A 25,546-nucleotide genomic window follows, 5' to 3' on the forward strand; every position below is an offset into this window, starting at 1 on the left:
GACCCCTCACTAAAGACCTGTATAGAAATGGCCTTGGAGGCTGTGTGTGAAAAGGATAGGAGGAGGGAGTGGATGAGACACTAAAGAGCTGTTAATCTAAAAGAATCACTGACTTTAAAGAGAAAAAGTTACAAGTCTTCCTGTGTAATTGAGTAAATGAAAATAAAGTTGAAATTGACATTCATATGAGATTGAGCTGATAAATCTAGTTGAAGAAAAATAGCAAAAACTAAATGATAAGGTGATGAAATGTTATGGAATTATAACTCGTGTCTCGCAGGGTTACTGTCAACCACTTGGAATATTTTTCTATTTATTTCTTTTGCCTGTGCTATCATCCCTCAACCATCAACTTTATTTCTCTTACTAGCCTTTGCTTTCATCTCCTCGCTTGGTCTAACTCAGACTTGACTCTTTCCCTGCATACCCCCACTCTTCAGCTACTCTACTGTTTCTTGTGTCTTATCTGTTTTCTTTCATCTTCTCTCCCCTCCAACCCTCTTCTCTTCATCTTCTAATTTTTTTGCTCTCATTTTACCATCCACTTACCTTTCCCACTTTTGAATTCTAACATCTTTGTTTATGTTTATCATTCCATTCATGTGTTTTGGTCATCTCATTTTTCCCAGATTTCCTTTCTATCTGATGTCCTCTGATCTGTTTTATTTTATCTGATAATTACTTTTGCTAAGATGAATTTTCCTTCATTTCCTTTCCTTTCCGCTTTTTCCTGTTGCCTTTCCACCGTTTTACTCTTCCTTGGCACCATTTTTATTTTGTCTTTTACCATATCTTTTCTACCTTTCCTTCTCCTTTTTCTGTAAGTTCCCCTCTTCTTCTCCCTTCTCATTGTTCAATTATTTTTCGTTCTTTGCCTCTTAAATTTCTAACATCTTTGCAGTGTCCTCATTAGTTTCCTTTCCCCACTTCATCTTCATCAATAATGTTTCCTGCACTTTTCCATTACCCCAAGTTTCTTTTCTTCTTACCCTTTCATCATATTTCCTTTCCTGCATCATATTCTGATTTGTTTTAGCCAGCTTTCAACTTTTCATTATGTGTCATTTCTTTTTCACCTTTTCTAATGTGTTGACTTTGATTTTCTGTGTTACTTTTTTTTATGTTCTTTTACTTTCTATTTTGTACATTTGCTATTTGATTTCCCCCACTCATATCCCTTTCCTTCATCCTTCTTGCTATGTGTGGGTTTTTTTTTTTTTTTTTTTTTTCCCTTCTTACCGCTTCTCACCTATTTATTTTCCTCCTTCTACTTCCAATGTTTTCTTTGCTACACTCCACTTTTACTTTTTTTTTTTTTTTTTTTTTTTTTTTTCCCTTATTTTCTGTTTCTCCCACTTTTTCGTATATCTGTTTCCTTCCCTTCCCTTTCTTCCTCTTTCACATTTCCTTTCCTTTTCTCCTCCCCTGCTTTCAGTCAGTGGAGGGTAAATAATGGAGAGGTTATGATGGCCATGCTGTCTGAACCCCATCCATCTTACGCCCACAGCTGTCACAGTGTACACCAGTATGTGTCTCAGAACGTGTGTATGTTCAGTCAGCTTGACTGTGTGTGTGCGCGCATCATTTTTACAACATCTATAACATTAGTAACTCACAGAAGGTTACCAAAAATGTAAACCGTAACCTAACATCAGCGCAGCATGATTCCATCCACTCTGCTCAAACTGAATTATTTTGCGTGTGTGTGTGTGTGTGTGTGTGTGTGTGTGTGTGTGTGTGTGTGTGTGTGTGTGTGTGTGTGTGTGTGTGTGTGTGTGTGTGTGTATCTTGTGCACACTTTCTGACAGTGAGCAGTAACACCACACAGGCTGTGAATGTGAACTCTGTCAGATTCACATTTAGTTAGACAGGAAGCAGCAACACAAGGAGACATAAGGGCAGCAGCTGCTGCACAGGACAAGACTTTTGTTTGAGACAACAGAAGTGTCCATCAAGCAAAAAGGACTATCCAACACAGGTAGAAGGTCGACAAATACAATAAAAGGACGATCCTTGTATATTGGCTTGGATTTCTACAGACAGAATGTGGAGGTGAAAGAGAATGCCTATATTTTTTTTTTTTTTTTTTTTTTTTTTTTTTTTTTTTTTGGATTCAATTTCCTTTTCCTTTGTTTCTTGTTTCACTTTCTTCAGTTTTCCTCTTTGTGTTTAGATTTCTTTCTTTTACCTCCCCTCTTTCACTCACATATTCTGTTCTATAGAAAAAACACATACTCACAGATTCACACTGCTAGACTGCAGCTGCTCTTTATGTAAACTCTGTGGTATAAATTTCTGTAATCTTGTATTTTCTGTATATAAGATTTAGATTGGTCAGCACTGTAGCCAGGCTGACAAAAAGTCAGAACGCTGTTGAGCCAACCATCCCTTTAATGTTAACTAGTAATGACTTCATGAACTTCTTCACAAATAAAATTGTAACCATTAGAGAAAAAGTTGCTCAAGAAAAAATTGTAACGTTATCTACAGCTACTTTCAGTATTATTATTTAGTCTTTTTTTCCAATTGATCTTTCGGAGTTAACTTCAGTAATTACTTCCTCCAAACCATCAACGTAGGGGTGGGCGATATAAACGATATACGATAGAAACGATATAGATTTGGCCAACGATAGAGATTTTGACTATATCGCTCTATTGCGATAGCGCATGTTGATGATGTCATCAAGCTGCGCCTGTTTTGGTCGAAAGTATTGCAGCGGCTACAACCATTATCATCTGTAAATTATGTTCTCCTGACTGAAGTTTGGCCCGTGTATAGCATCCTGCTATGCGATTGCATTTGTCCCTGACAACCAGAATCCCTCATGTTAACTTTTATCGAGTGGAAAAAAAGTTGGCGTTCATCCACCAGCTTCACTTTGCTAATGTAGCCGGATGGGCTACTCGCCTTTCTTTTCTCTCTCTCGCTCGCTCGCTCTACTGCTGTCGCTCTCTCCTGCGCTCGCTCTTACTGCAAAACTAGGTCAATTGGGAACCCACCTGCATATTGATTGCAGGCTGGCACCAGGTATAAAGCCAAGCCGGTGCTTCTTTGGATTATTCCTCCCATGCATTCAGCGCAAAGCAGCAGTAAATGCTGACACTCTGCGACGGACTGATCGGCAAGAGTAGATCATATGACAGCCACAGGTATGCTCTCGCTTAACCTCAGATTCCCTCTCAGTATTGGAATGCATAGTAATAGTTTTGCGGCCTGTTGTAGCGCGGCAGGTTGTTTTATTCCGGCGTTGCGAAGAGAGGTGCTTGTGTGATTTCCCCCGCCAGTGAGAGTATAACGCCTCCGGTCCTGGGGTAAGCTGTTCAAACTATTTTTATTAGTGTTCACCACTACAAGAGGCTAAGGTTATATTTGTCTGTTTTAGGGTGTGATCGCTGCCTTCACCTCCGTGGCAACTCACACAGCCTTAAGTGAAGAATCAAGACACCTGCCTAGCCGTTGTTGTGAGGGCTCCTCCTCAGTGGAGCCTGCTGTCTTGTCTTGCCTGGTTTCGAATTGTTTTATCGTGTCTTATTTGGTTTTATTAAGTAGGCCTACCATTTCCTGGTTCGCCTGGTTTTATTTTATTTTATTTCTGAACTGTGGCGTGTGCCCACGCTTCTGTGATCGGGCTGAAGCAATCCTTTGCCCGAGTGTCGTGCCGGGAATTTTAAATTGCCTCTGTTGCTGGTCTTAGCCTGTGGGGAGCCAGACCAGCTGGCAATTGAGTCTGGGACGACTATTACCAGTACGAGTGGACCCGTGGGGCATAAGCCTTCCATTGTGGTGCGTGTGTGTGGTTTCTTTTATTAAAGTGCGTTTTAGTTTTTTTATTATCTGTAGCGAGCCAGACGCTCAGTGTCCCTTTTATCCTGTTAACATACTTCTGTGTTTTATTTCAGTGGATGAAGGACGTGCCAGTGGCCCTGGGACCTCAGGTGGTGGGTCGTTTTCACACTTTCTTTTGTACAGCACCGGGTGGGCTGCAGTGATTTTCGTTTTGTGTGATTTTCTTTTGGGTCCACGGCTGCTGGTAAGTCCAAGTTCCATGTTTGTTTTATTTTCGCTTTAAGACACTGTCAACAATGACGCTACATTTTGGTTTCTAATATTTTATTTATTCTTATTATAAATAAACTGTTTTAATATTGGAGCCAACCTGCCTCGGAGTGCATCCTTGAATCTGTGCGGCCTCTTTTTATTCCTTTTATCTATTTTTCTTAAATATATTTCCTAGGGGTGAAAATCCCCTAGGTGGCGTTGTCATTTTATTTCCTTTTATCTAACCCCGCCGACCACTTGGTCACATACTTGGCGTTGGTCGACAGGATGCACATTTGAGGTAGATGTTTGGTTTTGTAAATTGTTTTATTTTTGTAGAGAGCATAGTTTACCTGTTTGAAGGCTCTATTTCTTTTTAAGTGTGATTATAGACAAGACAGCAGTATCCAGGTTTAGGAGGAAGAGTAATAGGATTTTAGCACCTTGCTGATGTAATTTTCCCTGTTTTGGTCTAAAATTTATTATGGAGGAAGAATTGCAGCAACTTAGAGACTTGGTAGCACAGTTAAAAGCAGATAATGAGCAATTGCGCCGGGATAGAGGCGCTGTGCTGGAGTCTGGTGGTGGTGCTGCGTCGGCCTCCTTCGCACCAGCTGGTTGCATACCAAATGTTGGTAGCCAGGCCGCTGTCACAGAGCGTTTGGTGGTGGTGCCTAGGGACCGTAAATGTCCCATGTTTAATGGCAGAACAGGCATCAATGTATTTGAATGGGTTGAAGAGGTTCAAGCGTGCATGCGTGCCCGGCACCTGTCTGTTGCTGATCAAGCCTTCTTTATTTTTGACCATTTAGAGGGAGAAGCAAGGGAGGAGATCAAATTTCGCCCTAATTCAGAGCGAGGGGATCCTGCTCGGGTGTTGACTATTTTAAAGGAACTGTATGGTAATGCGCAGTCCTATGTCACTCTGCAGCAGGCTTTCTTTTCGAGGAGACAGCGGGAGGGAGAGACTTTGCAGGAGTTTTCCTTAGCGCTAATGGCTTTGATGGAGCAAGTGAAACAAAGTGCACCTGATGGCATGCGTAATGCAGAGGTGTTGCTCCGAGACCAGTTTGTAGAACATGTTGCTGACAGTGCTCTCCGCAGAGAGCTTAAACAATATGTTCGCCGTGTGCCTACTGCCACCTTGTTAGAGGTGCGTGGGGAAGCAATTAGATGGGAAAGAGAAGGGTTTTCAGGCGGTGTTCGCGACCGCGGCTATTCCCACCCATCAGCGTATGGTTTCCAGTGTGGGGTGCGCACTAGCCCTAGGTCTGCTCCTGTTGGTATGCCCGAGTCTGAGTGGCATGAGCTAAAGGAACTCCTAAAGCGCCAGCAAGAGCAGTTAAATCAGCTCACTGAGACAGTGGTTTCTTTACAGAACCCCCGAAGAGGTGTTCGGCCTTCACGGGCTGGCTCGGTGATTTGTCGCCGGTGTCAGCAGCCAGGACACTTTGCTAGGGAGTGCACTGGGGAGCGGGTTTCACGCCGCACCAGAGCAGGTTCTGATTCAGGCCCTCCTCGTACGGCAGTTGGCAATCACCTTTCCGCTACCCAGTCGGGAAACTAAAACCCTCTGAGCTGCAGAGCCACAGTTCAGGTGGGGAGTTCACTGGCTCACAGAAAGATAGGATTGGCAGGTTAATTTCATCGTGTCCAAAGATAGATGTGCTGATTAGTGGGGTGACTGTCCCTTGTTTGGTGGATACTGGTTCCATGGTTTCCACCATTACAGAGAGCTTCTTTTTGACGCATTTTGCCCCTTGGGGACAAGAACGCCTTCAGTCATGCCATTGGTTACAGCTTCGGGCTGCCAATGGGCTTGCCATTCCTTACATTGGCTATTTGGAGCTCAGTGTACTCCTGTGTGGCAAGGAAATGCCCTCTTGTGGGATCCTCATAGTGAAGGACCCTCCTGGTGCCACGCCCTCTGTTCCTGGTATTTTAGGAATGAATGTCATCCGTCGCTGTTATCAAGAGCTGTTTGGGGCTTTCGGTGGCTCCTTGTTTAATTCTCCTTCTGTGTCACAAGCACCGAGACCAGTTTTGGAGGCCTTACATCAGTGTCACCAGTCTGCAGCCCAAGCCCCAGAGGACCGTGCTGGTACCGTCAAGGTACAGGGCCCGCGGGCCGTGCGGATACCTGGTGGTGTCATGCAGCTGGTGGCCACCACTTGTTCACAGCAGTTGTCAGGCCAGTCTGTGCTTTTCGAGCCTCCTGAGTCCGGGCTGCCAGTTGGGTTGCTGGCCTCTCCATGTTTGGTCCAGGTGGATAAGGGTGTTGCCTATATCCCAGTCACTAATGTGGGAACAGCGGAAGCTGTCCTCCACCCACGGACCCATTTAGGAGTGATCAGCCAAGCTACTGTTGTTAGCCTCCCTGCTGGTGTTAGCGAGGAACACTCTTTTCCCATTACAGTTTCCTCCCATACAACCAGCAGCCCTGCTCAAGACATGGTGGATGCGATTGACCTGTCTGCTCTCATTGAGTCAGAGCAACATGAGGTACGGTTACTTTTGCAGAAGTACCGCTCTGTTTTCTCCACTCATGAGGGAGACTTGGGCTGCACGAACCTTATCTCGCACGATATACCTCTGCTTGATGACGTACCCGTCCGGCAGAGGTATAGGCGGATTCCTCCTTCTGATTATGAGGCCGTCAGGGCCCATATCAATCAGCTATTGGAGGCCCAGGTAATTAGGGAGAGTAGCAGTCCGTATGCCTCCCCCATCGTGTTGGTCCGCAAGAAGGATGGAAGTCTCCGTTTGTGCGTTGACTATCGTTTGCTGAATAGCAAAACGAGGAAGGACGCCTTCCCGCTACCTCGCATTGAGGAAAGTCTGGATGCCCTTGCTGGCGCACGCTGGTTTTCTACCATCGACCTGGCCAGTGGGTACAACCAGGTGCCAGTCTCTGAGCAGGATAAGCCTAAGACCGCTTTTTGCACGCCGTTTGGCCCGTTCGAATGGAATCGAATGCCATTCGGGCTGTGCAATGCTCCTGGTACTTTTCAGCGCCTAATGCAGCGGATGTTCGGGGATCAGCAGTGTCAGTCGCTACTGCTGTACCTGGACGACATCATTGTGTTTTCCTCGTCCGTTTCTCAGCATCTGCAACGGCTAGAGATGGTGATGAAAAGGCTGCAGCAAGAGGGGCTCAAGGCTAAGCTAGAAAAGTGTGCCTTTTTCCAGCAGAAGGTTAACTACTTGGGCCATGTAATCTCTTGTGAGGGTGTCTCCACAGATCCAGCCAAGGTTGACGCAGTAGCCAAGTGGCAGTGTCCTCGTTCCGTGTCAGAGTTGCGATCCTTTTTGGGTTTCGCCAGCTATTATCGGCGCTTTGTGGAGGGGTTTGCCACATTGGCGGCTCCCCTGCATCAAGTAGTGGCTAAATTGGCTGGCACCAAGACAAAGAAGGGCTCGGGACAGAGTTTGAGTGCTATCTGGACACTTCAGTGTGAGGAGAGTTTTGAGGCCCTGAAAGCCAAACTTGTGTCTGCCCCTGTGCTGGCGTATGCTGATTTCACACGTCCATTCATATTGGAGATTGACGCCAGTCACAGTGGCTTGGGTGCAGTCCTCTCCCAAGAAGTAGAGGGTGTTGTCCGGCCAGTGGCTTATGCCAGTCGAGGTCTCCGGCCCCATGAGCGCAATATGGACAATTACAGCTCTATGAAGCTGGAGTTTCTTGCGCTCAAGTGGGCCATGGCCGAGAAGTTCCGGGAGTACTTGCTGGGGCACAAGTGTGTGGTTTACACTGATAACAATCCACTCAGTTACCTCTCTTCAGCTAAGCTGGGTGCCACCGAGCAGAGGTGGGCCTCCCAGCTGGCAGCATTCGATTTTGAGATTAAGTATCGCTCAGGCCGCAGTAATAGGAATGCTGATGCTCTCTCCCGACAGTATGAGACGAGCTCCAGCCTGGCCGAGGGCGTGTTACCTGGGACTCCCATCCCGACTTCGCTTCAGCAGGCTCCGTGTCCAGCAGTGCTGCCCGCTGTTACTCAGTCAGAGATTGGGGCCTTTCCGTCTCATTCTCCAGGGGATATCCGTGCTCTGCAGGAGGCTGACCCCCTCTTGAAAGGTTTCTTGGTATACTGGAGGAGACAGTCCCCGCCCTCTTCCGAGGAAAGGAGTCAGGTCCCCAAACCAGTCATGGTTCTGTTGCGTCAGTGGGATCGTCTGGTGGAGAAGGATGGCATCCTTTATCGCCGCATTTTGCGTCCGGGTGGAGGTGAGGAAGCCCTCCAACTTGTTCTTCCAGAGGCTCTGAAGCCTGAGACCTTGAGGCAGCTGCACCAGGACCATGGGCACCAAGGTATTGAGCGTACCACTGAACTCGTCAGGCAGCGTTGCTATTGGCCCGGGATGTCCTCTGACATCAAGCAATGGGTTCAGCGTTGTGAACGCTGTCAGGTCGCAAAGGACTCAGAGTTAGGGTCTCATAGTTATATGGGTCACCTGTTGGCGTCTAGGCCAAATGAGATCCTGGCCATAGACTTCACCGTGTTGGAACCTTCCCGTAGTGGAGTTGAAAACGTCTTGGTTATGACTGACGTTTTTAGCAAATGCACTGTTGCAGTCCCTACCCGGGACCAGCGGGCCTCTACTGTGGCCCAGGCCCTATTAACAGAGTGGTTTTTCAAGTTTGGCGTTCCTAGCCGCCTCCACTCTGACCAGGGTAGAAACTTTGAGAGTTTGGTGATGCAACAGCTATGTGAGTTGTATCGGGTAGCCAAGTCCCGTACAACCCCTTACCACCCAGCGGGTAATGGGCAGTGTGAACGGTTTAACCGAACCCTCCATAACCACCTCCGGACCCTGCCATCATCTCGGAAACGCGACTGGGCTGCATGCTTACCACACGTGCTCTTTTGCTATAATAGCACGCCCCATCAGGGCACTGGAGAGTCGCCCTTTTTCCTGATGTTTGGCAGGGATCCTAGGCTGCCTATTGATTTCCTTCTAGGCCGGGTTCAGGACCCAGTGCCTGGAGAGGTTCAGGACTGGGTGGCCGAGCATCAAGCCAGGTTAATGGTGGCTTTTGAGGGAGCTCGGGCACGGTTGTCGTTGGCTGCTGACCGTCGCAAGGAGCGCCATGACCAGAGAGTCCACCCTGTTCCTTTAAAGGTCGGTCAGCTGGTGTATCTTCGAGATCACAGCGCCCGGGGTCGGCACAAGATCCAGGACCTATGGAGCTCTGTGGTCTATCAGGTGTTGAGGGCACCCCAAGAGAATGGGGCTGTTTATACCATTGCCCCCGTGGGAGATTTGGAGAAGGTTCGACATGTCCATCGCGACATGTTGAAGGCACAGGTCAGCCCGGGGCCTCCTGCACCTGGTCCACAGGCTCCACCCCCGCCTGTGCCTGCTGACTCAGAGCGGACCTCTCTGAGTGATGATGAGTTGTGGCTCCTTGTCCCTGAGGTACCTTCACAACCTGTGGCGTCATCTTCTGATGCCTCTAGAGTTCCATCGGTGGAGCTCAGGTCTACTCCCAGTGTGATTGTAGCACCCTCGACCTCTGCTCCCCCAGGTTCTTCCTCAGGCTCTGTTGAACAGTCTGAGGTGAGTGGGTCACACTTGCGGAGAACAGCACGTTCAACAGCTGGTCAGCACTCGAATGTACATCACTTGCCACGTCCTGTTGAATCTGCACCAGTCGCTAATGCGCAGCTTGCCGTATTCAGGCCATGGTGTTAGGTTTCTTGAGTTATTGTCGGGGCGCCAATACAAAAAGGGGGGGTAGATGTAGCCGGATGGGCTACTCGCCTTTCTTTTCTCTCTCTCGCTCGCTCGCTCTACTGCTGTCGCTCTCTCCTGCGCTCGCTCTTACTGCAAAACTAGGTCAATTGGGAACCCACCTGCATATTGATTGCAGGCTGGCACCAGGTATAAAGCCAAGCCGGTGCTTCTTTGGATTATTCCTCCCATGCATTCAGCGCAAAGCAGCAGTAAATGCTGACACTCTGCGACGGACTGATCGGCAAGAGTAGATCATATGACAGCCACAGGTATGCTCTCGCTTAACCTCAGATTCCCTCTCAGTATTGGAATGCATAGTAATAGTTTTGCGGCCTGTTGTAGCGCGGCAGGTTGTTTTATTCCGGCGTTGCGAAGAGAGGTGCTTGTGTGATTTCCCCCGCCAGTGAGAGTATAACGCCTCCGGTCCTGGGGTAAGCTGTTCAAACTATTTTTATTAGTGTTCACCACTACAAGAGGCTAAGGTTATATTTGTCTGTTTTAGGGTGTGATCGCTGCCTTCACCTCCGTGGCAACTCACACAGCCTTAAGTGAAGAATCAAGACACCTGCCTAGCCGTTGTTGTGAGGGCTCCTCCTCAGTGGAGCCTGCTGTCTTGTCTTGCCTGGTTTCGAATTGTTTTATCGTGTCTTATTTGGTTTTATTAAGTAGGCCTACCATTTCCTGGTTCGCCTGGTTTTATTTTATTTTATTTCTGAACTGTGGCGTGTGCCCACGCTTCTGTGATCGGGCTGAAGCAATCCTTTGCCCGAGTGTCGTGCCGGGAATTTTAAATTGCCTCTGTTGCTGGTCTTAGCCTGTGGGGAGCCAGACCAGCTGGCAATTGAGTCTGGGACGACTATTACCAGTACGAGTGGACCCGTGGGGCATAAGCCTTCCATTGTGGTGCGTGTGTGTGGTTTCTTTTATTAAAGTGCGTTTTAGTTTTTTTATTATCTGTAGCGAGCCAGACGCTCAGTGTCCCTTTTATCCTGTTAACATACTTCTGTGTTTTATTTCAGTGGATGAAGGACGTGCCAGTGGCCCTGGGACCTCAGGTGGTGGGTCGTTTTCACACTTTCTTTTGTACAGCACCGGGTGGGCTGCAGTGATTTTCGTTTTGTGTGATTTTTTCTTTTGGGTCCACGGCTGCTGGTAAGTCCAAGTTCCATGTTTGTTTTATTTTCGCTTTAAGACACTGTCAACAATGACGCTACATTTTGGTTTCTAATATTTTATTTATTCTTATTATAAATAAACTGTTTTAATATTGGAGCCAACCTGCCTCGGAGTGCATCCTTGAATCTGTGCGGCCTCTTTTTATTCCTTTTATCTATTTTTCTTAAATATATTTCCTAGGGGTGAAAATCCCCTAGGTGGCGTTGTCATTTTATTTCCTTTTATCTAACCCCGCCGACCACTTGGTCACACTAATGTTATGCTAACATAGCTGTGTCGCTAGCAATCATGTAGCACAACATTATATACCAGGTAGTCCAACTTCGGTAACCCTGCAAACGCCACTGCTGTTTAGTTTTCTGTCTTCATTTATGTTGGGAGTGATAGCAGTGCTGTACGTTTGAATTAGTTTCAAAAATCTCTCATTCAGAACATGGTATGAAATGTTTAGGTATAAACTAGCGAGTTAACTTCTAACTCCGTTAAATTTAATAAATTCTGTTTTCATGGATGCATGGATGTTAAACTTAATTGTTACACCCGATAAAGCAGCAACGCTGATGATTTTATTAAAGATGAAAGAATTTAGACTGTTTAACTCTCAGTGTTCGTTTGACTTTGGGACCTGAAGGGGACTGAGTTTTTGGACCCAGATTACTCCTTACTACGGCAGCCGTAATGCTCTGACATTCCATCAAGCAGTCCATCAGCAGGCTTACCAAAGTTGTACTAAAACATTTTTTAACAGATTTCTACACGCCAAAATCGGTACAAGGTCAGTGAGCACAACAAGAATTCATACATAAGGCACACTCTCGATTTTTGAGAAAATTAAAGGATTTTAAGTGTGTCTTATAGTGTAGAAAGTATGTTATACAGAAGAAAAGAATATATTATGATATATATCGTTATCGCACATGCTTCAAATTATATCGTGATATGAATTTTAGGCCATATCGCCCAGCCCTACATCAACGTGTCTTTTAGACTCCATTTCTACAAGACTGCTCATAGAAGTCCTGCCATTAATTAATGCTTTAATCTTAAATATGATCTTATTTGATCTTAAATATGATATGAACTTATCTCCTAACAATTGGCTATGTACCACAGGCCTTCTAGCTGGCAGTAGTTAAAGCCATCTCTTGACCCAGCGGTCTTAGATCATCTATAACCTTCCTTTCATCTCACAAATTTTTGAAAGAGTAGTTGTCAAACAGCTAACAGATCATCTGCAGACGAATGACTTATTTGAAGAGTTTCAGTCAGGTTTCAGAGCTCATCACAGCACAGAAACAGCTATAGTGAAGGTTACAAATGATCTTCTTATAACCTCTGACAGTGGACTCCTCTCCGTGCTTGTCCTGCAAGACTTCAGTGCAGGGTTTGATACTGTTGACCATAACATCCTATTAAAGCGATTAGAGCACGCTGTAGGTATTACAGGTACTGCACTGCAGTGGTTTGTATCATATCTATCTAATAGACTCCAATTTTTTCATGTAAATGGAGAGTCCTCTTCACACACTGAGGTTAATTATGGAGTTCCACAGGGTTCAGTGCTAGGATCAATTCTGTTTACATTATACATGTATCGTCAGAAGGCATAGCATACATTTTCACTGCTATGCAGATGACACCCAACTTTATCTAACCATGAAGCCAGATAACACACACATATTAGTTAAACTGCAGGAATGTCTTATAGACATAAAGACCTGGATGGCTTCTAATGTTTTGCTTCTAAATTCAGATAAAACTGAAGTTATTGTACTCGGCCCTGAAAATCTTAGAAATATGGCATCTAACCAGATTCTTACTCTGGATGGCATTACCTTGGCCTCCAGGAACACTGTGGGGAACCTTGGAGTCATTTTTGACAAGGATATGTCCTTCAATGAACATATTAAACAAATATGTCAGACTGCCTTCTTCCATTTGAATAATATCTCTAACATTAGAAATATCCTGTCTCAGAGTGACGTTGAAAAACTAGTTCATGGATTTATTACTTTTAGGCTGGACTACTGTAATTCACTATTATCAGGATGTCCTAAAAGTTAATCCAAAATGCTTCAGCAAGAGTACTGACAGGGACTAGAAAGAGGGAGCACATTTCTCCTATATTGGCTTCGATGGCTCCCTGTTAAATACAGAATTGAATTAAAAATCCTGCTTCTCACATACAAGGTCTAAAATAATAAGGCCCCATCTTATCCTAATGATGTTACAGTATCATATCCCCCCCCCCCCATTAGAGTACTTTAACCCTCGCACTACAGGGTTACTTGTTGTTCCTAGAGTATTTAAAAGTAGAATTTTTTTACAGTGGTCCCTCGTTTATCGCGGGGGTTACGTAGCCAACTTTATTTTTTACGATTATTATAGATGTTTTAAGGCTGTAAAACCCCTCACTACACACTTTATACACTTTTCTGAGATAGGCATGAACATTTTCACACTTTACTCTCTTGTTTAAACCTTCGTAGAAAAATAAGTCCAGTATATTATATTAAATTATATCATATTATATTATATTATATGACGTCAAAGGCAACCGCAGCTGCCTCAAAGGCACTTTGAGGGTGCAAAACGTTTCATCCACATTGTGTTTGTTGGGGAGAAAACTTACAAACTTCTGAGTCAAACTGCTAGCGATCGAAGATTTATGTAAATTTGACAAACTGAAAGCAAAATTGCACAAAAAAATCCGCAAAACAGCGAAGCCGCGAAAGGTGAACGGTGTTGTAGCGAGATACCACTGTAATTCATATTTGTTATTAATCTCTGGCTCTCTTTCACAGAATGTTTTTTTTGTCCCGTTTTCTTTCTCTCACCCAACCTGTCATGGTTCTGAGTCAAATGACCTAGCTTATGAGTTTATGGTGTTTTTGTGATTTCTTTGCGTTGTAATATTTTGGTTGCTAATTCTTGAGTATTGGGTTAATCAATGTGCTGCTGTGCTTAGTTATAATTCCATTTCCATGTTGTGTTGTTGAGGTGTCTCATCTTCCCTTCCTGTTACATGTTTCCCTCCCTGTGTTTCATGCTATGTCTCCTCTGTCCGTCATGTACACTTTTGTGTGTCCATCATGTCCTGCGTATTTGTCCCTTAGTTTGGGTCCATGTCTCATCTCCCGTTTCTACTTCCCTGTCACCTTGTCAAGTCGGTGTATCTTAGTTTATGTCTTTCCTGTTTTATTTTGACAGTCTCGTAGTGTTCAGTGTGTTTAGTTTTGCTTCCCCATGATGTGGCGTCACGCTCATTTGTGTCAGTGGTGTTCCCCATGTGTTTCCACTTCCCTTGTTACCCTTCTGCATATTTACATCCTCTGTCTCCCTTTGTTCATTGTTTTTCCTCGTCTCATGTCACTGGAATTCATGCCTCTCAAGAATCTTTTTTTTTTTCTTCAGTGCATTTACATGTTCTTTTTCATGTTTATGGTTTCTCATGTCTAGTTTTAGTTCACTCAGTTTAGGTTATTGTTTAGTGTTCACCTTGGTTCATTTTTGTATTTTTTCCATCAGCCTGAATAAACAGCTCACTTTTTATTAAACTTCAGTTCTGCCCCTTGTGTGTCTGCTTTTAGGTCAACTCCACAACACACCGGCTATTTGACTATAACATCTGCTGGACGATGGCCGCCCCTCCCTCAACCTGGTTCTGCTGGAGGTTTCTTCCTGTTAAAAGGGAGTTTTTCCTTCCCACTGTCGCCAAAGTGCTTTCTCATAGAGGGTCATATGATTGATTGACAGTTGTTGTTATTTGGTGCTGTATAAATGAAATTGAACTGAACTGAATGAGAGTGAGTTTGCAGTGAGAGTGAGCCTTTAATATAAAAAAGACCCATTAAATGTTGAGCTTGTGTAAACCAGTGTACATAGTTTATTTGAGCAGAAGGGGAGAGAGAGTTTGAGGAATAATTTTTTTTTTAAAAAATGGCTAGTTCTCTTCAGCAGTCTGTGAATAAAGGTCAGTTACTATAAGATGAAGTAAATTCGAACTGCTCATCAATGCCTTTCAGTTTTACACATTAATGTTTAAATTTCCAGGTCCCAACAACTTTTAAGCTGGAATGTTTCTTGCATTTTACGTTAAGGAAGACTTGATGTCACAAGTCAATAAACACTTTAAATTAATAAGTGTGTCAAATTAGTGTGAAGATACAATTGCAACACTTGTGTGTAATTTTTAAGTACTGTCAAATATGTCCTCCACTCCATGCAAAGTATAGACTACATGAACTCATGTAGTCTATACTTTCAACTTCACAAATTGTAGAGATACCCAAATTTAAGCTGCATTCAGGTGCTAGTGTAAATCTGGGACTACGTATTTCAAATAAAATTACCTCTTTTTGTTTTCTAAATAAGCAGAATAGTTTATTACCCATTGACTAGGAAACACACAATGACCAATTACAGATGCTGTGCACTAGAGGTTAATATATGGTTTAAATGAGCTCATGGTACATGCTGGAAAAATCAGTGAATGCACAGCAATAGATGGGAGAACACTAAGGTTGTACACCCCCTGTGGCTAATCCTATTAACTGAGTTATATGCTAACTATTATCTTGTATATTTTGAATATAGATATAATCCATGTAATAGATTATTTAGTTTGCCAGGTGAGGTTGAGAGTGACTGAAGTCCCCCCTGCCTCTTGTCCTCATAGCTGAGAGAGGGTAAAAGGTCTTGACATCCAGCATTATGTGATTAAAAATGATCAAAGTGCTAAAACAGAACTTTTCCCTATTTCCTAATAATAAAGCATTTTATTCTTAATCAAAGGAAAAAAAATATCTAAATATACTTTTATCATTTCTGTCAGAAATGACGAAGAACATGTAATGAAGCAATTTTAAAGTTTAAACTTTGTGTTAAATCATATAATTGGGTGATCAGATGTTAATAACACAGCTGGATGTCCTCAGGAGTGAGGTTAGATGTCATTTCAGAAAATGTGACATCCAGTAAGAAAGGGGGAGAGAAAGGGCAGACATGGATACAAATTAAGTGAAGAAGTTGGAAAATACAACAGATAGATACAACAGATACAAATACATCCTCTCTGTTCATTTTTGCCATGTTAAATGGTTAATTCCGAAGGATTTCAGTTTACATCATACTTCTAAATGTCCAGGGGATGCCGTTTTTCTCTTGGTTGATTATAATCATCTCAGAACACAGTGATAAGTGCATCTTTAGGCAAACAAAATCAGCATTAGCTCAGAGAAGTTTAATTAGATATAGTATAGTTCAGATGATTTGATTATTGATTTTGTGATTATGACTTTTGCTTTTGCTTTTGCTCTGCTCCTGCTAAATCGCTATAATAAAATTTCCTGCAATTAAAATATAATTGTGAACATTCAATTTTTAACTTTTTCTGAAATAGTAAAGGTAAAAATCTCAGTATTATTTCTTTTAAAGTGCAAATAGCAGGTTACAGGTTACTTTATATTATAAGATCTTGAGGCTTACTGTCCAGGCCTCTAAAATAAATCCATAAACAGGTGGGACTGATAAGCAAACCTGAGTAGCCTTGCAGGTCAAATCCTATCAGTGTTAGTAGGGAAGACACCTGGATGATTTCGAGGTAGTTATGATTTGGCGAGTCCCTTCACCCACATCAGCTCTAGGTCAAGGTCAAGGTCAAATTTATTTATATAGCACATTTCAAACAGCCAATGCTGCACAAAGTGCTTAACAATATAAAAATGGCATTAAAAAGCAACAATGTAATACAATAATAACAATAAAAAACAATAATAGGACAATAAAAGAATTAAAACAATAACTAAAACTGATTCAAATAAGACCAAAATGCTTGGATCATAGTGTGTTAAAAGCCAGGGCATAAAAATGTGTCTTTAGTAATGATTTAAATTGCTCAAATGTTTGTGCAGATCTAATATTTAAGGGGAGACTATTCCAGAGTCTGGGACCTGCCACAGAGAAGGATCTATCACCACGGGATTTGAGATAAGTCCGTGGGATGGACAGCATTAATTTTGAGCTAGACCTCATGGTTTTTCCTGGAGCATAGGCAGAGAGGAGCTCAGACAGGTAAGGAGGGGCTCGGGCATTAAGTGACTTAAAAACAAAAAGTAAAACTTTAAATTGGATCCTGTAGGAGACAGGAAGCCAGTGTAAAGAAGCTAAAACTGGGGTTATATGCTCTCTCCGTTTGGTACCAGTTAGCAGGCGAGCAGCTGCATTTTGAACCATCTGAAGACGATGGATGGTGGCCTGATCTAGACCATAATACAATGAATTGCAGTAGTCTAATCTGCAAGTAAGGAAAAAGTGAATAACACGCTCAAAGACGTTAGCCGGGAGGTATGGCTTTACCTTGGCTAGCTGTCTTAGCTGAAAAAAGCAGGACTGAACTACTGCACTCACCTGCTTATTCAATTTAAAAGAACCATCAATGTAGACACCGAGGTTTTTTACATGTGTTTTACAATACGAGGAAAGGGCGCCCAGAGTGCTGTCGATATGATTAAAGTTGCCAAAAATGACAACCTCAGTTTTATTTTCATTTAGCTTTAAAAAATTTAATGACAACCACTGTTTGACATCGTCAAGGCAGCGTAATAAGAGCTGGGGATGGTCTGACCCTGCTTTTAAAGGTAGATAAATCTGCAAATCATCAGCAAAACAGTGAAATGAAATGCTGTACTGCGAGAAGATGGAGCCCAATGGCAACAAATAGAGTGCGAACAGGGCAGGACCCAAAATAGAGCCTTGAGGTACACCGTATTTAAGAGGGGCTGTTTTGGAGTTGTGGGGGCCCATATTGACATGAAAAGACCTTTCTGACAAATAGGACCGAAACCACTGTAGGGCAGATCCTTTTAGGCCAGCATGAAATTCTAGCCGTGATAACAGGATGTCATGGTCAACCGTGTCAAAAGCTGCTGACAAGTCCAACAATAAAAGGGCAGCAGGGCTGCCAGAGTCCAGAGTTAAAAGAATATCATTAAAAATCCTTAAAAGTGCCGTCTCAGTGCTATGTAGTGATCTAAAACCAGATTGAAATTTTTCAGAGATCATATTAAAATCAAGGTGGGCCTGCAACTGTAGGTAGACCACTTTCTCCAAGACTTTAGATAGAAATGGAAGCTTTGAGATTGGCCTGTAGTTGGACAGAACAGTTGGGTCCAGGTTTTGTTTTTTAAGAAGAGGCTGAACTATAGCTTGTTTAAAGCATGATGGGACGCAGCCTGTAGCAAGGGACATATTAATTAATCTCAGGATAAAAGGCCCAACAGTATTAAAAGTGCTTTTAAGCAAGCTTGGAGGGAGACAATCAGAGGGGCAATGTGATGATCTAAGGTTACTAACTACCGCAGTCAAGTCATTAAGGGAGACGGGATCAAACTGCTCTAAGACAGCTGAGCACACAGGAGAAAGACTCGGATCTGAAGCAGCAGACGACGAGACAAGAGCCCTAATCAATAGAATCTTGTCATTAAAAAATGCAAAAAATCATCGCACATACTTGGTGAAGAAATGACTCCAGCATTATCATGTGAACTAAGAAAGCAATTAAGGACATTAAAAAGTACCTGAGGCCTGTGACTGTTTACTGACACTAAATTTGAGACAAACTTTGTCTTTGCAGTTTTTACAGCTTCTTGGTAAGCAGAAAGACGAGTCCTTAAAATCTGTAGGGAAACGTGCAATCTGTCCTTTTTCCATCTCCTTTCGGCGCGTCTGTAGTCACGTCTGAGGGAGCGCGTATGTTCGTTCAACCATGGCTCTGATAAATGTTTAGCGCGCACAGTCCTGAACGGAGCAATAGAGTCCAAGATATCAGTGCAGGTAGAATGAAGAATGTCCGAAAGGTCCTCAACACTTTTACAGTTGGAGTTAATTATTCCAGAATCCATAAAGGCAGCAGAAAAAGCGGGCGCTGTTAGAGCATTAAGCGCTCGCTTTTTGCGCGCTGGGGCGTACGGCTTATCTACCGAGCAGCCAGTAGATAGGATTTTTTTCTAGAAGTGCAGTGAGTGATGCTGAACAACACAGGAAGATGATCGGAGATGCGCGTGGGAGAGCACCAAGTCCAGTGTGTGACCTCTTTCATGCGTGGGACCGGTAACCCACTGGGTCAAGTTAAAAGAGTCAATAATATTTAAAAAGTCCTTGACCAAAGGTTTAGAGTCACAGCAGACATGGATGTTAAAATCAATTCCAGCCATAAAACCTGAAAACTCTTTGATAAAATCCTTATTAAACTTGGGAGGACGGTATATGAGGGCACACAGCAAAGGCGCAGCAGAGTTTAGGTGTAGCTCAAACAGCTGGAGTTCAAAACTAGAAAATGAGTCGTGCTGTAATGTTTGATGGCAATGAAATCGAGCGTTGAACACGGTGGCTAAGCCTCCCCCCCTACCAGAGGGCCGAGGGAGACTGAAGAATGAGAAATTAGGAGGAACCAGTTCCGAAAAAGCTACAGACTCACCGGGTTGAAGCCATGTTTCTGTCAGAAACAGAAAGTCCAACTGTCGTGACTTTAGGAAGTCATTTAATACAAACGTCTTGTTTGCTAATGATCTTACATTTAGTAAAGCCATTTGGAGTGCATAGATCCTAACATCAGATGTTCCAGCTCGGTTAAGTGTACGAAGATTTCTGTGGTCCACACCGCATCCACGGGTCCGAGGCCGCTTAGGGAAATAGAAAGCTGAGAGCGGGGGATCAAGTGTCGTGGGAGCTCCAGGGACAACAGGCAGGATCCATCTAAAGATGCACTCTGCTGGTCCAGTAGTTCCACGAGAAGCACGGAGAAGAGCTCGGACTTTGATGAGTGTACCAGCCCGCTTTCCTCGTTTCCTTGGGCGCTTCTTCCAGGAAGTGGTGTAGGAGTGTTGGCACAGATAAACCGGAATATAGGGCTCAAAAAGTGGTGGAGGAGGCCCATAATCATCTCTTGTCTCAGTTTGTTTAAGAGCCAGGTCATACGATGCTTTGATTTCTAAGAGTAACTGGCGATTGTACACACACAGAGCGAGGGCATTTTGGGATAAAATAGAAAAGGATAAGGCTAGCGAAAGCCAAAGCAAAGCTAGCAGAGTTGACTGACGTGTCGCCGTGCATACTGCTGGCGCCATCTTTTTCCCAAACTCGTCCTACAACAGGACTGAACTCTGCATTACCTGCTGGGTAAGACTCATAGGATCAGAGAATTTGACTTTTTAACAGAGAGCTGAAACAGGCTTCCTGTATATGGGATGTGGGCCCTGCAGATTGACAAGTTGGGGTTGGAGTGCGTCTGCTGCCAGGCACGTTGAGGCCACAAGCCAGTGTAATCCTTGTGCTGATAAATGTCGAGGGTGACATCACCAAGAGCCCCTGCATAAAACCTTTGCAAAATCAAATATGCAAATCCTCAATGAGATTTCCATACTAGATCAGTCGGGGCTGTTGTGCTGTTTGCCAAAGGGTTGCTTGTGGAAATTGTGTTACTGTCAATTAAAGACAGAGGAAGAAAAAAAAGGGGGGGGGGCATTGAGAGTGAAAGACAGGCAGGAGTATGCAGGTATAAGCAGGGACTTTAAATATAGCTGGAAAGGATGTTCAGCACATTAGAGTTATTAAGGATAGAGATGGAAATATTTTAATAAGTGAAGACATTGTGTAGAGAAACTGAAAGGGGTACTCTAGGGAGTTCGTGAATGAAGAAAATGAGAGACAGGAGGACAGTTAGTGAATCAGAAGGTGCAGTGTATTAGCAAGGAGGAAGCGATGCCAGCTTGGAAGTGTTTAGAGATGTGGGCTGGATATACTGGAGAAAGTTACAGACAATGTTAAAGACCACAGAGAATGTTCATGGATGTAGTGACAGAGGACATGCAGAGGATTGGTGTGACACAGGATGCTAGGAACAGGGTTAGATGGAGGCAGATGATACATTGTGGCAACTACTAAAGCGAGTAGCTGAAAGAAGACAGGTTTTTTTTGTGTGTGACATGTGATATTACACAAAATGTAAATCTTTTCACGATAGACTGATATCTAAGTAGAAATGTGACCAAAACTCTGAAACACTGCCAGCCATCAGCTCACTGTAAAAATTAGGTTGGCTGCCTGTGATAAGCATTCTATGTGTTTTGTATTGGGCTTCTCCTTGTCCCTGAAGCACATTAAGTTCAGTCGAGTTATTCAGTTCTGCTCTATTTTGTTAAGATATCAGTATTTTAAGACCAGGAATGTGTACATTTCAGAATGAGGACTCAGTAAAGAGCAGTGGTATGCAATACTGCAAATTTTGGTATATATCCAATACCAGGTAAAATACAAGGCCAGCTTTGCCAATACCAATGCTGATACTGATTCTTTTAACCTTAAAACCTTATATGGAGGAAAGCAGTGTGTCATGATTTATGAGATGAATCATCATCAATTTGCAAATTCTGAACATATTTTAATGACCTCCAAAAGTTGATTCTGTTCATCTGGACGTAGCGTTTTCTGTGGGACAAACGTTTCGTCACTCATCCAAGTGACTTCTTCAGTCTCAGCTGACTGCAGGTTTCCCCAATCTTAAACAGTATATTTGCATAATGACTGAAACCAGCCCACTGAAGGAACAATGGGCTGGGAGGTCTTTTGGATATTTACTTACCTGGATGATTGAGAATGCATCAAGATATTTTAATGACCACTAAATCACAGTTTATTTTTCACAATAATTAATTAATACAATAAAACACACCTTTCAGCTTTTCAGGTACTTTGAAACAGGGTTTTTTAGAGAGCTAGAATGTAAATGTGTCTGTCGCTAAAGCACCCTGTGTCAGATAAAATACATGTGACAGTCAACACAAAATGACATTCAGACATTTTTCATACTGCCTATTTAGAAGTATATGTTTTCATTTCCCAAAACAATTATTTAATATAATTCAGTGCGCTACATATTAAACTTAGAGGATAGAAACAAAGTATCGATCCTAATGCACTAGTATTTAGCCAATATCTGATACCAGTAAAGTATTATCAATATTTAGATCAATCTCCCCACCTCTAGTAAAAAGTTATACATATTAGTTTTTAAATATCAGGTTTGCAGCTATAGTTTATTGGTGCAATATTACATCAATCCAGGTATTTTTGAAAGCTTCACATAGATTTGGATTTAAGTCCAATGAAAAAGATTTACTTAAAAGAGTCACCTTATAAGACAAATCACACACTAACACTCCTTCTTAACATTGTTAAGATCAAGAAGCCCCGAAAGATTCAAATACCCAAGTCATCCTTGGTATGTATTGCCACTAGAGACACGGTCTAATAGTCTTGCATTAATACATAAAAATTAGATAGATATGAAAACTCATAAACTCAAAAACAAAGGATTTGTAACTGGGTGAGCAGGATCTAATTTGTATGATATTTTTAGCATACCTAAAATTCTGCTCATGCCTGTGCTCTAAGATAAACACAGACTAGAACTGAGGCTCTGCTTTTCTGAGCAATTTTTATTTTGGTCATTTAGAATTCTAATAACTTTAATGGTGGTTATTGTTTTTGCAGCACAAAAAAAACTTGTTGCTATGTTAATTCAAATTCAGCTGAATAATATGATCACAGACAAAAACTAAATGGCACACAAATTAAATGAAGCACGCTTATTCATTAATTATACCAAAATGAATAAACTAAGACGCATAATCCAAAGATGTAATAATGGAAGAATTGTTTGAGCCCTCAAGTCTTTGCTACAGAAAGAAGAACACAAAATAAATTACCTTATAGTGTCTTTAGAGGTACAATGGCTTATAACTGGGGCAATGTAATTCTCAAGTTCCCAAATAAGTACCCCTATGCTTTGTATCTTATGGACACCAGTTTTGAACGCTATACAATGATACAAAAATGAACTTTTAATTTAATTTTCTGTTCAATTGAATTTTATTTATGTATTGGTTAAATTATAACAGTTGCCCTAACGCAAAAAATAAGGGGCAAAATAAGATACAGGATATTTGAAAATCAATTTGCATTTTCAAAGGACTTTCAAAAAGTGGTAACTTTTGCACCAAAATTAATATCATAATTTCTTTCTGAACACTGTCTGCTAATTGCACTTTAACATTTGGATGCAACTTTTTACTACTTGGGAACATATATTTGCCTTTTTGGTTTTCCAAAAAGAAAAACAATTTGCAATTTGCCCTATAGGTAGATTCATGTAGATCATAGAAATGGACTTTTATTGTAACCTTTTTTCTAGAAGTGCAGTGAGTGATGCTGATGACACATTACACAACTTTTAACTGAAGGAGTCAAATGTAAGGACATGGAAAAGAAACAAAAGGTAAACGCAAAGGGGAAACTGATGCAGTACGTGGAGTTTTATCTGACCTTTATCAAATTTAAAGCTAATTGAGAGTACACTAAAAGGATGTGCAATATTCTAAAGGTCAACCAGGCCTGAAAACGTGATTACATCTGCTTTGCTAACCTTGGGGTGCAAATGTTCCAATATGCTGGGCCACAGTTTTTGAAATGGGCTATTAACAGGTGAAAAGAAGGGAAGAGGGTTCAGAATTCTGATAGCACTATTTCAAACCTGAGATGAGCTTTGCATTGATATTACTGTTTTTGCCTGTAAGGTCGAAGTAGTATTTCCATTTCATTTTCAACAACAATAATTCGACTGCCAATCAAACATAGAAGCTGCTACTTTTGTTAATAACTCCTTTCAGATGATTATGTAATCCAAAATAACATTTCCTCCTAAGTTGTCTCTTTGATAATCGCAATATAACTATATATAGCTGAAATGTGAACAGTGGCCTTCAGAATTTTCTTCACAGGATACATACTGCAGTGTCCTGCTACCTTATTACGCTACTGAATCCGTTTGAGTGATTTGAAATCATGACATTTTCATCTTCATACAAGGAGAGAAATATTGGAGAATTCTGCAAAACCTCAAATCACAACCAATTTTGTTTTTCTTATTATACCCTCACTGAACACCTAATAAAGTTTTATCATATCTGTCTATCCTTCTACTCAAAGCAGCTAAAAAAATATCCAAATCAATATCTATTACTAATTTTCCCATGATAATATATGCCTTTCAACAAAAATAGATTTTGAAATGATGAGCAGAAACCCATCCAATCCAGTAGCAGTCTAGGATTTTACACTTGTGAAACAAGTGTAAGCAGCATTTTAGCTGTCTTGAAACTATGACCTGTGAATGTGTATGTAGGTTACACAGTAACTGTACACTGGTAACTGTTATGTTATTGTATGCACAACAAGAGAGAATTTTTAAATACCACGCTGTGGCCCAGATATACAGAAGGTTTTCTTTGGTATCAGGGACCCGATGCACCAGCCTATTACACTGGCCAGAAAATATAATGAACAAGGGAAGGCAAAAAAAAAACAAAAAAGCAAAAAGATTCCAGGACCAGAAAGTGCACCAATCCAGTCTCTGGGATTTTAAACCTTTGCAAAAGCACTGCCCGCCCTTCAAACTCAGTCTTCAAATTTTCTGTAAAAAGGGACCATTATCTCTTGCCAGCTGATATTGCAGTGGCAAGTTTGTCAGGGTATTGACACCAACGGGTACCTCATGAGTAACAGGGAGTTGACAAAACAGCCTTAGGGCGAGTTACCTCTAATTGCTCCTTAATACTTCCACTTTCATCGTGTAAAGATTCACTGCTCACATTTAACCTTCAGGTAAAGTTCGCTTTGATGCTAGTACAAGAGTAGAAATTAAATGTCCTCTATTTGAATTTTCCTAATTGCTCTTTTTGCATGCAGACATTTAGTCCTCATAAAGACAGAGATTGCATCATCTACACACACACACTAATGTACACAACTCAAAAGCACCTCAGCTCAGCAGAAAATACAATCTCTGGGAAATAATTGGCATGACATGCAGATACAAAACAAGATGGGAAAGTTGGGAGGATCAGTGAGCTGCTATCAATCAAAAAGACGTGTTAGCTTTGAGAGAAGGGCAACGTTGCCCGATGTAATCTTAAATGTGTAGTAATCATTGACTTCTGGATCAAACACACACTATACACTATATATATTATATTTAAAGTACATGCAGGAAAATCTGTATTGTGAAAATTATATGCATCAAAGTGCTGCACACAGTTTTGAAGCATACCTGGAACAAAGCTCCCCTGCACCACCTCCTTGTATGCCCACCATCCTTCATGAATTTTTGGTGGATTTGGCTGTGCTAAAGGGGGAGAGAAGAGACACAGCAACAGGGACATCAGTCACTTGTATCTGAAATGTAAACAATGAAGCAACGGTTTTTTTCCCCAGCCTAACTGTCATATACTCTGTTAACCTCTTATAAACAACAGGGCTTAGGAAATAGTTTCAACCTAAACGCATGCACGTGTATACACTTAGCAAGCTGTTGTGTGATCCAATGACTCCATAGACATTAGTATAAATTTTATTCTTTTATGTTGTGTCGACTGTAGACAAAGGTCTGGAAGGCAAAGGCCTAGAAGTCTGGGTACAAAGAGAAAGTTGTGAGTGAGAATTACTTTTTTTGGAATCATACTTTTTTGGATCT

General features: G+C 42.2%; 1 protein-coding gene across 1 annotated transcript in view; it reads right to left on the minus strand.

Moving 5' to 3' along the window:
• The window catches only part of ca10a (carbonic anhydrase Xa), a 338,819-nt gene that overhangs the window by 269,837 nt on the left and 43,436 nt on the right, over window positions 1–25,546 (minus strand). Inside the window, exon 2 of the mRNA XM_063482203.1 lies at window positions 25,124–25,198. Within this exon, the coding sequence (XP_063338273.1) occupies window positions 25,124–25,198 (75 nt within the window). The remainder of the gene's footprint in view (window positions 1–25,123; window positions 25,199–25,546) is intronic.

The sequence above is a fragment of the Pelmatolapia mariae genome, linkage group LG8 (assembly GCF_036321145.2).
Source record: "Pelmatolapia mariae isolate MD_Pm_ZW linkage group LG8, Pm_UMD_F_2, whole genome shotgun sequence".
In the NCBI taxonomy this organism is placed as follows: domain Eukaryota; kingdom Metazoa; phylum Chordata; class Actinopteri; order Cichliformes; family Cichlidae; genus Pelmatolapia; species Pelmatolapia mariae.